The sequence below is a fragment of the Delphinus delphis genome, chromosome 18 (genome assembly GCF_949987515.2).
Source record: "Delphinus delphis chromosome 18, mDelDel1.2, whole genome shotgun sequence".
Classification (NCBI taxonomy): Eukaryota; Metazoa; Chordata; class Mammalia; order Artiodactyla; family Delphinidae; genus Delphinus; species Delphinus delphis.
The window spans coordinates 13,813,721-13,826,367 of record NC_082700.1 but is presented as its reverse complement, the minus strand read 5'-3'; the positions used below and the strand labels follow the sequence as shown (position 1 = coordinate 13,826,367).

Sequence of the window (12,647 nt, the reverse complement as noted above, 5' to 3'; positions counted from 1 at the left end):
CCAAGCATACCAAATGCAGAATGTAACTTTGTTTTGTCAAGTTGTTAGTTTAACTGAGTTTGGCAGTTAACTGAGGAAGGCAGCCACTTTAGTGAAAACCCCTGCGGGTGGGCACACAAAAGCTGAAAATGGGTTCAGCTTAAGTGTTCCTTAATTAACTACCAAAGACCGACAGCAAAGATTAGTGAAATACTGTTAGCACTGACTTGATACCCTTCCTAAGGAACAAATGCTGTAGTATTAAACTGTAACCTTTACTGAAGTACTGAGGACTGAAGGCATTGATGTTCAGGATATCTGCACAAAATGAGAGCACTGTTCTTGTGTCAGCATGTTGTTCACGTGTAAGTCTCTTCCAAACACAGTGAAGAGTTTAGCGGTTTCTTAAAGATGTAATACAGATTTAATCAGGACATATTTCTGTCCTTTGAGCCCCTGCTCTACTCTCATATAATTAAGAGTACAGAGAAAACCTTTGGTCCCAGCTGAGATTTTCAAACATTTGCGCCTAAGAAAAGTGACTTTCCATCCAGGTGTTGGTCCTTCACTCGGCAGCCACAGAAATGGTATCCTATAATTTCACTGAGGAATAATCTAGCTTTGGAGAATCAATTCCTTTTTTAAAAATTCAGATTGCTTTGAGTTACAAAGTTATAAAGGATGTGTTTCTTTTTAGTCCGGGAACATTTGGTCGGTGGACTCGTCATCTGGTATGCCCATTACCACAGAAACGGAGACAGCAATCAGAGCAAAAAGTGTTGGAAAGTCATGCAGGGTATTTCACTCAGATTGTGTAGCAGGCTTAAATATTTTCCCTACTCCAATCACATAAAATTTTAGTGATTGAGCAATTGGCCACCTTCAGAAACAACACCCCTCCCTTGACCAATGTTGACCTATATTTGGATTATCCTCTTCTAGATTCTATGACAATCGTATCCCTTCAGTTATGTCATTAGGCATGACGTATTTTAATCCCTTTGATGAATTTCAGGATTCATTATAGCCTAGTGGAGAAGCAAATCAAATCTTAAATAGACCTAAATTTAGGACATATATCCAACACTTTGCATCTGTGTGACATTAAGCAATTTTCTTAGCCTCTGTAAGTCTAATTTTTCCATCAATCAAACGGAGAAGATACCTTATTTTGAGATTTAACTGGATAATTCACGTAAAGTCCTTTGTACGTAGTAAGTGTTCAAATGTGACAACTGTTAGTAACTGTATTATTGCACCTGAGTGAAATTTGACTTTCTCCCCATTAACCTGGGCATTCTTTCTTTCCATGATGAACAGGTGAAAGTCTGCACAGACAGTACTTTATGTGTAGCAGTATTGTTTTCGCTTATAAACTATGTACATCGTAAGATTTCAACTTCTAAAATGAAAAAATATAGGAAAAATTAGTAAAATATAGGAAATACAGGTAAACTCTTCATTTTACTCCTGGAAAATGAGGTTCAGAGACATTAATAAAAGTTGACCCCAAAGCTCATAAGATATGAAGTATTCCAACAAAGATGATCACAAAGCAAATTTCTCTAAAATAAGTTTTAGGTTTATCTTTCCTATTATTTAAAAAACAAGTGAAATAGTTGCATGTTGGAAAAAAATCCCCCAAAGCTTGGACTAGCAAGAGGAATTAAGATAATGTCCTAGCTTGCTGCATGTTAGACATTACAGATTAAAAATGTTTGACAGCACTTAGACACTGAAACATGTCTGATCCTTAGATTCTTTTTAGCACTTTCTTTGCTGGATTGTCATACCCTTACATTAACTACCTTTCTCTTCACTCTTTCCCATCTCTGCTTAACATTCGTGAAATGTGCTCCTTTTAAAAAAATATGAAAATCAAGTAAAATCTGTCCACATCATAAGTCATATGAGGGCCATTTTTGCATGTCCTCTGAAGCCATCTTATCCTCTTGTATAAGCCATCTTGTATGACTTTTATTATTATCAATAGCGATAACATGTAATTTAATGTCCTAGTGCATAACTCTGTCCTAATCTCCAGACCTATATCTCCATTTGCCTACTCCATATCCAGCACCTTGAAGTCATGCAGCCTTTTCAAACTAACACGTCCTAAATGAACTCATTGTTTTGTCCCTATACCAGTTCTACTCCTGTTTTGTCTGTCTCAGTGAACTGCACCACGCTTAACCCAACTGCCCTGTTGGAAACGAAGATATCATTCTTTGGACTTTCCTGTCCTCCAGCCTTTCACGTCCAGTCAATTCCCATGTCATGTCCATGCTCCCTGGTCTCTTCATCCTCATACAACCACCCTGTTCAAGCCGCCATCACCTAGCACCCATATTTCTCCAAGAGCCTTCAGAGCAGTTCAATCTAGTCTCTGCATTTTAGCCACGGCAGAGTAATATCTCAAAAATGCAAATCTGATTTTGTCACTCTCCTTATAACCTGTCAGAGTTTCTGATTTCTATTTCAATAATAAAACACAACTTCTTTACATGGCTACCCAATCCTACCAGATTAACTCCTTGCCCAGCCAAATTCTTCTTTGTTATTCACTCCTTTGAGCTGTAGATTTGTGCTATATCGGAGCTTTCAGTTCCCTGAAAGCATCACATGCGTTCAGCCTTTGCACTTGTGAACACACTTCCCTTCTCTCTCTGCCGGGTTACTCTGATATTGTCCTCAAATTTCAGCTAAGAAATCATGTTTTCAAAGAAGCTCTTCCTGAAAGAGAAAGATGTTCCTTCCTCAGCAGAGCACTTATTACATTTATTTTATGCTTGCCTGTTCACTTATCTGTGTACCCCCCGGGGTCTGAAAAGTCCATGAGTTCAGAGCTCGTGTCCCCTTGTTGCTATTGCACTGAGAAATATGTGAGTACAGAGGTGCTTAACTCATATCTTTAATGAATAGATGTATGAATGAGTGAATTTTTGATTCTTAAAACCTATGTGCTGAAGAAAGGAACAAATATTTACTAAACTGCAACGTGACACTATCCAGAGATTCCATCTCTTGATTTACTCCACGAGGGGATCTTTAAAGTGGCAAGTTCCTTCTTCCAACGCTAAATTTGTGCTGTACTTTATTAAGTTAAAATTTTACGTTGTGAATTTATTTAAAGCACTGTATGTGCTTATAGTTAATCGTGTACTTTCTGGTGAGGTTTTATGTTTGTGAGTCTGTTCAGTGTACCTTTGCCTTGTTCCCTTCATTACAGTGAAAGCTCTCTGAGGGTAGGGATTATTTATTTGCTTTGTTTTATTTTATCCTTAGAAAACTTGTGGTGCTTCCCACAAGGTAAGACGTTAGTGAGACCTGAGTGATTAAAAAATAAAATAAAAAGTTAGAAGTGGAAGGGAAAGGACAAATGGGAGAAAACAGAGAGGTAGACACAGGACTTCTGCTCTATTAAACGGGGGCTGGGTGATTGCTGGTAACATTCCTGACAAACTCCTGGTCCAGTGTTTGCATGGTACTCTAATGCCTTAAAATCAAAGCCTGTGGCATCCAAATTCCCCAGTCCTCTTCTGGGGTGAAAAGCTTCTGAGGGCTTCGGCTACCCCACTCCTAATACCCCTTTAGCTGTCTACACCAGGGAACTGTAATGCTCAAGTGAAACACTGATGCTAATAAAGCGTTTAACAAATATTATGTCGCAGTAGATACTGTACCTATGGTTCCACAAACTTGTCACCACTAGGCACTTGTTCTAGAGGCAGAGTGGCAGTATGGAAAGGTCATATATGGGGCTCCGATAATACTAACTTTGCCACATACTGGCTTTGTAAATTCGAGTCGATCACTTGGCCTCTCTCAGCCTTGTCATATGTAAAAAATTGACATCACCCTTTACTCTTGAAAAGATCTAGCAACGTACAAGTGAAAATGCCTGGCGCTTAATAAATAATAGTTTCTTTCTGAACCTTTATTTTTTTCCCATGTGCATCTGTAACAATCCACATGGAAACAATTTTTTGCCAACAAAGCAAACGGAGCCAAAGTAATCACTAAATGTATTTTCTATTTTAAAATTAAAGCTCTATATCTTTCTATCTATATTAATAAAAACAGAGCTATCTAGATAGCAGATAGGTGTTTAGGGTGGGCTATTAATTATGTTCTGGCTGACATTCAAAATACTGGCTTCTTCTCTGAGATCAACTGAATTTAAAATAAAATTTCTGTATATTTAAATACAAAATAGAATTTCCTATGAAACTAGTCAACTAAAGCTACCGGACATTATCTAAGTTTAAGGTAGAAGTAAGACTTTCTTCAAATCCTTCTTGATAAAATCATTTCTAATTCTCATTACTTCTCAGTAAAAAACAGACGTTATTATATATTTCACAGGATTGTTCGGAGCATAATGTACAAAGGACCCAGCGCTGGGCTTGGAACAGAGTATAAGCTCACAAGACACGTTAAAGCCTTTTTAACTGAACTACCACAATCATCAAAGCACTCCCCGGGTAGGTCATTTTTAACTTCCTGAGTTTTCAGATTCTTTCGAATGACAGTCTTCTGACTCTCCTCCAGTTTGGGAACCAAAAGATTCATCCACCGAGTTTGTTCCTCTTTTTATCTACCATGAGGAAAATTCAAGACGGACAGAAAAATATTCAAGTCCTGGGGTCCTATCTCTCAGTTTACCGCTCTCACTTTCATGACAACATGACTCACGGTCTTTCCTCTTGTTCTCTTTTCTCACAAGAAAGCACAAACTGTTTTTTTGAGCTGTGATGATGAAGACCCTTTTGCTCCTTTTTCTGCTCAGAAAGAGGGATTCTTTTATGGGAATTAGGTTTCCCTCAGGAAGAGTAGTCTAGGATAAACCCTCCCCCTTTGGGGAAGCCTGTTAGACTCAATTTTCCATATATTACCTTCCTCGTTCGTTTAATAGCCTCGTCTGATGGGTTTCTTTGCTAAACGAGTTCAAACATGGAGATTAAAGTTACAAAATAGAAGCTTTTGCGATCAAAGCAAAACAAACAAACAAAAAGATAAATTGTCTATTAAAATTGCTTCAATTCTTCACCAGGAAATTTTTAAAGTTTAATCATCTAATGATAAATGGTGTTGTAAAAGAAACTGTACATAGGTGAAAACACATAGGTGTGACTTTGCTCTTTGAAAACACTAAATCATGAAAGACAAATCGATTGATGCAGCCAACTTAGAATCTTAATCGCACTATAAAATCAAGCATAAGATAAACGTGCATGTGAAAATTCTTTTGCACTCTCATCCTTCTGTTTAGAAGGTTGTGCCTGACGTTGGTGCGCCTGGTAGGAGGAATAATTTTCGGGTAAGTTAGTACTTACCATCGTCTTTGTCAGGGATGATTGTAACCTGAGCCCCTGGGAACTCTGATCCAATTCTCCCACCCATCGGCATGCTCAGGAGAACGTGGAATGTTTCCTTCTCCTCATACAAGGAGTCGTCAATTATAACGACCCGGCACATTTTCTCCCGCTCGTCTTTGTCAAAGCGGATAACACTGGTGTGGTCCTCGGGCCGGGATATGTAATCAGAATAGGACAGCACTGATGTTGGCACAGTTCCTCGTGCCGTTCCTGGAAACAGAGAGAATCCAAAAGGGGTTTATGTAGAACATACTACAAGGGGACCTCCAGAAACGATTATTTTCATATGCAGCATTTTCATGGTCCATCATATCTATGAACACCCCTGGAAACTGCAATAACCCCTCCATACTGTGCTAGCATCATCAGTCACCTTTATAATGGTCTCCAACATCTGACAAATAGTACATTTCAAGGGTTTTCTCCTCTGCTTCCTGCCAGTGGTCTTTTAAAACAACACAATAATACAGAATAATAGCTTAGTATTCAAATGCTTACTGTGTGCCGGCAAAGTGCCAAGCGTTCTACATGCATTGCTTCCATAATCCTCTTAACCACCCTACTGGGCTTTACACGTTTGGTAACTGAGGTTTACAGAAGTCCAACCACTTGTTCTGGGACCCAGAGCTCAAGGCTGATCCTAAAATTTGCATTTTGACCACGATTCTTTACTGCCTTTCAACTCACATATGTTAATGAAAATTTTAATGAAAGTCTGCAGTGTCAACTGCATTTATGACCTTTTCTTTTACATTCTTAGAAAAGTCTACCTGTTTCCTAGAAAGGTATTTAGTATATTAATGAGTATTATGTATTAATTTTAATTTTGTATTGCATTAAAATCACCTTTTGGAGGGAGCTTACTCAATGAGCAAAACAAATGTTTTGAAATTTGGTTGCTACGAGTTTCAGACCAGTTTGAAATTAGTTTATTTTCCTTGGGTATGCATTTCTTTGCCTCTTTTTTTGTTGTTGTTTTTAACAATAACCCCATTCTACTTGAGCAGGCTTGAGCAGGAGAGGGGAGCTTCAACTTCTTACAACCCCAAAGGCCTTGAGTATTAAAGTAACCAAATGAATCAGAAATGTTTCCAATAAGCAGCAGAGTCCTTCCAGATCCTCAAAGGTGCCACAGTGAAGGAAGACATCCGCCTGCATGCCTTTTTCCTATTTGAAAACTGGACTAGTAAAGTATAACCTTCATGGCATAATGTTATGCCTCCAACATGTTAAAGAGGCTTATTTATATCTTCACGGGGACATTTTAGTTCACTCGCAAATCGAGCTACCTTGCTGCGTATAACAGATCACCATCAACTCCCGGCTCACATCTCCACTTCTCCTGATGGGAATGAGAAGTTCACCAATGTCCTCCTCGATGGAGTATTCAGACTGGGGGATGAATACAGTTGATTCTAAGGAGAAAACACAATTGTTTTTGTCTGAGCGTCTTACATATGACATAATCCTGTGCAAATTAATTGCTCTCATGATTGATCATTTCCCCGGCATATTCTTTTAGAATAGCGCAGTGTGAGGGGAAGGAGGGAAGACAGGGGAGAAGAAGCAGGTATAGAGTGTGTAGGCTCTGGGCTAGTGAATTCTTAACCTAGAAATAAGACCCAACATTGCTTTTATCTCCAGTAATTGCTTTTTTTTTCTCAATTAATAAGTGCTGCTGACACACTTCCTTTAAGTCCAACTTTGTTCTCTCGGGAAAGATCTCCACCTTCTGTTGGAGTAGTTGACTTTTAGACTTAGAAGAGGCCTCAGAAGTCATCCTGTCTCACCTCTTACTTTGATGAGGAAACATGGACCCACAGAGTTGAAATTATTTGTCAAGGACTCTTACTGGTCGAGTCAGGATTACAACTCAGATCTTGTAATGTCCACTCTATTATTATTTTTTCTTACCCCAAACGTGTTCCTTTTGAATGATTAATGATTAAAAGTACATACAATGGATTATTACTCAGCCATAAAAAGAAACGAAATTGAGTTATCTGTAGTGAGGTGGATGGACCTAGAGACTGTCATACAGAGTGAAGTAAGTCAGGAAGAGAAAAACAAATACTGTATGCTAACGCATACATATGGAATCTAAAAAAAAAATGGTTCTGATGAACCTAAGGGCAGGACAGGAATAAAGACACAGACGTAGAGAATGGACTTGAGGACACAGGGAAGGGGAAGGGTAAGCTGGGACAAAGTGAGAGAGTGGCATGGACATACATACACCACCAAATGTAAGGTAGATAGCTAGTGGGAAGCAGCCGCATAGCACAGGGAGATCAGCTCGGTGCTTTGTGACCACCTAGAGGGGTGGGATAGGGAGGGTGGGAGGGAGGGAGATGCAAGAGGGAGGAGATATGGGAACATATGTATAACTGATTCACTTTGTTATACAGCAGGAACTACCACACCTTTGTAAACCAATTATACTCCCATAAAGATGTTAAAAAATAAATTAAAAAAAAATAAAAGTATAATAATGCATTGTTTGACACTTGGTGTTTTTGTTTGTTTATTGTGTTTAAACAGCAGTCCCTTTAGAATTTAGAAATCTATGCATCACTGTAAGGGACACATCTGTGGTTTCCCTCCTCCTCTACAGGTATAACAATAGCACAGAGTATACATTATACTTATATAATACTATGAGTCTCACGGATTCATTTTTAAGGTAGCGCAAAGGTACACTAAATAATAAAAATGGCATAATTAAATTGTTGGAAATCGTGGTTCAATGTAAAACTACATTTAGTTCAATAGAACGTTTAGTTCAACAGTTTGACATGATAACCCTCAAATAGATACTTTGGAAGTTGCCTGGGAGTCTGTTTCACTGAAAGTCCCACACACACACGGAAAATGCTTCATGATTATTTTTAAAACAGTAAGCCACACTGCTTTGGATGATTATAAAAGACGCTGGAATAGTGGACGCTGGCCGTCAAGGTCCACGTTCCACCCCTCTCCACCCTGCCCTGTGCTCCAGGGGCTGACTAATGAGAACCACATCAAAGGTTTCCCTTGTGCTCTGTCTCTGGCTGACAGCACAGGCAGGACTTGGAGGGTGAGAGCAACGTGGGGTCAGCATTCGTCCCCCTGGCTCCCCTCAAGGTTCCAGAGCTGGCTGTACCCCACCAAGTAACGGTCATCGTGCCCACTGGCCGCCCTAGCTCGCTCACTGGTCCAGCTAACTTCTCCTTCCCTTTCCCCCGAGGCCTAGAGGTGGTGATGGTATCCGCTCTTACCAGCCTTGGGGCACTTAACTAAACCTGGTGGTTTCCCAATTCTCGGTCTCATCTTTGCAAAAGTCATGTTATTAAATTATTTTAAATTTGCTAATTTTGAATGTGCCATTTCTTTTCTCCTGGGACTCTGACTGATACAGCAATTGAAAAATTGAAAATTGAAAAAAATCTGTGGATGTAAGATTTAATAACTAATTATTCATTTATCAAACATGGATTGGTTGACTCCTTCTTGCCAGACACTGAACCAGGCACAGGAGCCATGGAGGTAAGCAAAATCCCTGGTCTTATGGAGTTTTCTTTCTAGTTGGGGGTGGAGTAATAAACACATATTCAAGAAAATATATAGTATGCCAGGAGGTGACAAATGATATGAAGAAGATGGAGTGTGCCGGCGGGGATGCAGGGGGGCGCGGGGGGTGGAGGGTGGAGGGAGGGCTGGGGCATGGTATGCGCCACGGCAGGTCTGTATTATACAGGAAAGTGTCTGTGATAGAGTTACATTTGAGCTGAGATGGCAAGGTGGTAATGAGATATCCTATGTGCGTAATTTAGGGAAGAGAATTCCTGGCAAAGGGAATGAACAAGTGTTCAGGCCAGGTATATGCAAGGAATGGCCAGGACACCAGTGTGGTTTGATGGTCTGAGTAAACTGGGCAAGGAGGAGAGGACAGAACATGGGCCGGTGAAGTGATGATGAGTGGAGGTGAGTGGATCGCACGGAGCTTTCAGGACCACTGGCAGGACTTTGGTTTTTACTCAGGGCAGGATCCTGTGGAAATATACAAGGACCACGCAGTGGGATGAAACAAGCAAAGGCTATTTATCCAGCCACCATCACTTGTATTTGGCTGAGACCCAAAGGCAGGCAGAGAAGTGGGAAAGTTTTACAGTGGAATAAAACTTATGGTTACCAAAGAGGAAAGGTGGGGAGTTTGGAGTTTGGGATTAACAGATACACGCTCCTATATACACCGAGAGACAAAACAAGGGTGATATTACGGAAATAGTAAACTCTCTAATAAGTCAATAGAGACACAGAAAAAAATGACTGCAGGGACATCCTCTCGGTGTAAACAGTGGTTATCTTCACGTGGCAGGGCAAGTGACTTTTATTTCTTTAAATCTGTCCATTTTTGACAATGAACATGTGTTACTTTTATATTTTCAGATTGGTTTCATTATTCTTTGTTTTGAAAGATAAAGCGGAATAAAGTGAACGCGTGCTTTATTAGTCAATGTGACTGTACTGAAAGGAGTACTTTGATTTATCTAATGGCAATTTTTATTTTTAGGTTTTGACTGTGCTGTAACTTAGGCAAAAAAATGACTTCTGTTCTCAGAAATAAAATAGTTGTAGCTACATTTGAAAGATGTCCTTTTCTCAATTATACTGAGTGGATTACAAAAACACCAGCCTCTGCTAAAAACATGAGAGAAAAATATCTCCTAAAAATCTTTCCTATAATAGAACAAAGAAGGGAAAGAAAATGCAGGGCCTAGATGAAGGCACTGAGTGTTCATCATCTTTAAACAGTTTGGCACATTCAAAAACAACTCAGAAGATATTCTGGTACATCTTCAGGCTGCTCCAGTGCCCTCAGACTAGCCAACAAATGGTACTTAGTGTGGAGTCTGCCACTGATGTTTGAACATCAGTGGGAAGCTTTCTAACATTTCAATCGTTTGTTTTGTTTTGTTTTGTTTTAACTCTGAAACGGATATGGTAATATAGGCTAATTTAACAGGGACTTAAAAGAACAGAATAATGAAAACATATCTAAGTCACAATGACCATAAGTGTTACAAGTTCACATCAGGATACCATGAGGTCCAAAAATTATTCTGAAGCACTATGCTAATACTTTGGTTAGAGTGAAACTCTGAGTAATCTTTGTTCATATCATTGAATGTTTTTATTTTGTGAATGTAGAAAATTTTGGAAAGTTTTCCATCACTGAAATAGTTTTACTTTGCACCACCTTTTTCCTTATCTACCTTTTTGGGGCCAAAAATGTACAAATGTGTGCTTGTCCTTTGAACAAGTGTTTAATATCTTTTTCTTTCTCTTAAGACAATGACCCATGCTGCACAGCAATAGAGTTCAAAAAGAAGAAAGCTTTGACACTCACTGAAGTTGAAGCTCTTGCGTGCTTTATCATTTTGGTATCATCAGCTGCCACTGACTATCATTTCATTAATTCTGGACCTTCTGTTTTAGCACACTCATGTCAAAATATCACCTAGCCAGTGATCTCTTTATGTCAACATTTCCGATGGTACAAAATTTTAAAAGTAATAATATTTGAATTTCATATATTAGTCAGCCTATGTCATCTGAATTCTACCTCATGAAATGGGTTTGGTTCACTCAGCACACGAAAGTTTGCCTTTTCTTTGTCTCCGATAAGATTAGGGTTCTTGAGATATAAGCTCTATTTTCCTCTAGAATAGTATGTTTATTCTCTACTATACATTATATAGTATTAACCTAAACTGGTCCCGCCAAAAACGATTAGAGATCACATATTTTAATCCACTAGTTCGTGGCTATGTTTTGACATCATTAAAATATCAGAATGAGCCCACTTCAATCAGAAGTTTGCAGATACTTCAAGTGTACAAACTAAACAATTGCATAAAATACTTATAGGCTTCAGATATCTATGTTAGGTATCTGTACTCAAATACCTATATTTAAGGTGTGTTCTCCTAATAAAGTACATAAAAGTCATTTTACTGGTTAGAAATGACACACAGTAAAAAAGGAAAGGGATCTTTATATGAAATCAAAAGTTTTAGTTCTTCATATTTTCCTCTTCCCAGAAATTAAAGTGTTTTATATTAATTAATACCTATATGCTTCTAAGAGTGAGGAAAGATGGTGTAATTTCTCACGGTTAGGGAACCTAGTATGAAGAAAGTTAAGAATCTTCATCCCAGGTTAGATACTTCTGTGGACACCGTGATTGCTCCCCTTATCGTAACACATAGCATCTGTATTGTTAAAGGTAACTATTTAGTGGAATGTAATCACTGAGTGATATGATGCTTCAGGGTCAGTGTGCGTTCTTCACTCGGGCATATATCCCTAGCTCTTAGCAGAATTCCTGGCATATAGCAGATGCTCAATAAACACAGATACATCATGCAAGGGCTAAAGTGGTCTTGATTATTTTCCTAGAACACTTGCTTTTATTCACCTATACTCATATATTTGAGGCTTCATGTATAAAGACAAAAGATAATAGAATAAGAATAAAAGGAATTACTTTTTTATATAGAAGAATAGGTGAAACAATGCTGTTATGGCAAAATATACTGTTTAATTATGATTTTGGATATGATTTCATTATTTCTTCATGTGAAATGACAGGCAACAGTATAACTCAGGAAAGAGAAGAGCTTTGGAGGAAATGTGTGTGTGTGTGTATATATATACATATATGTGTGTATACACACATGTGTGTATACACACGGGTGTACATACATATACATATGTGTATACATATGCGCATACACACGTGTGCGCGTATGCATGTGTGTATATGTGCACACACGTGTGTACATATGTGCGCGTATACATGTGTGTATATATACGCATGTGTGTATATACACATACGTGTGTGTGTATATATACACATATATGTGTGTATGTATTTGTCTGTTCAAACACTGGCTCTGGCACTTACTAGCTGGGGGACTTTAGGAAAATAAATTCTTTGAGCCTCAGAGATTTCATTTGGAAATTGATATATAAACTGCAGAGCTGTAAACATAAGGTTGGAATGAGATAAGGCTGTAAAGGTCCTAATGCAGTGTCTGGCTCACAGTGGGCACTCCAGTGTGGTAGATTGGTATGATGATTATTATGAAACCCTTTGCCTAAGGAATAATCCTGTCGGACTTCTCTGAGTTGGGTTAGAAAACAGGGCAGGAGGAATAACAGTGATCTGAAATCTCCTCAAAGCCCTTCTTGTCTTATGGAAATCTGCTGTCTGCTTTTGATCACAATCCAGCCTAGTGGCAGCGG

General features: G+C 38.8%; 1 protein-coding gene across 1 annotated transcript in view; it reads right to left on the bottom strand.

Moving 5' to 3' along the window:
* The window catches only part of FREM2 (FRAS1 related extracellular matrix 2), a 152,875-nt gene that overhangs the window by 59,965 nt on the left and 80,263 nt on the right, over window positions 1-12,647 (bottom strand). Inside the window, exons 5-6 of the mRNA XM_059996086.1 lie at window positions 6,647-6,772; window positions 5,316-5,567 (exon numbers count right to left, since the gene is read on the bottom strand). Coding sequence (XP_059852069.1) covers window positions 5,316-5,567; window positions 6,647-6,772 — 378 coding nt within the window. The remainder of the gene's footprint in view (window positions 1-5,315; window positions 5,568-6,646; window positions 6,773-12,647) is intronic.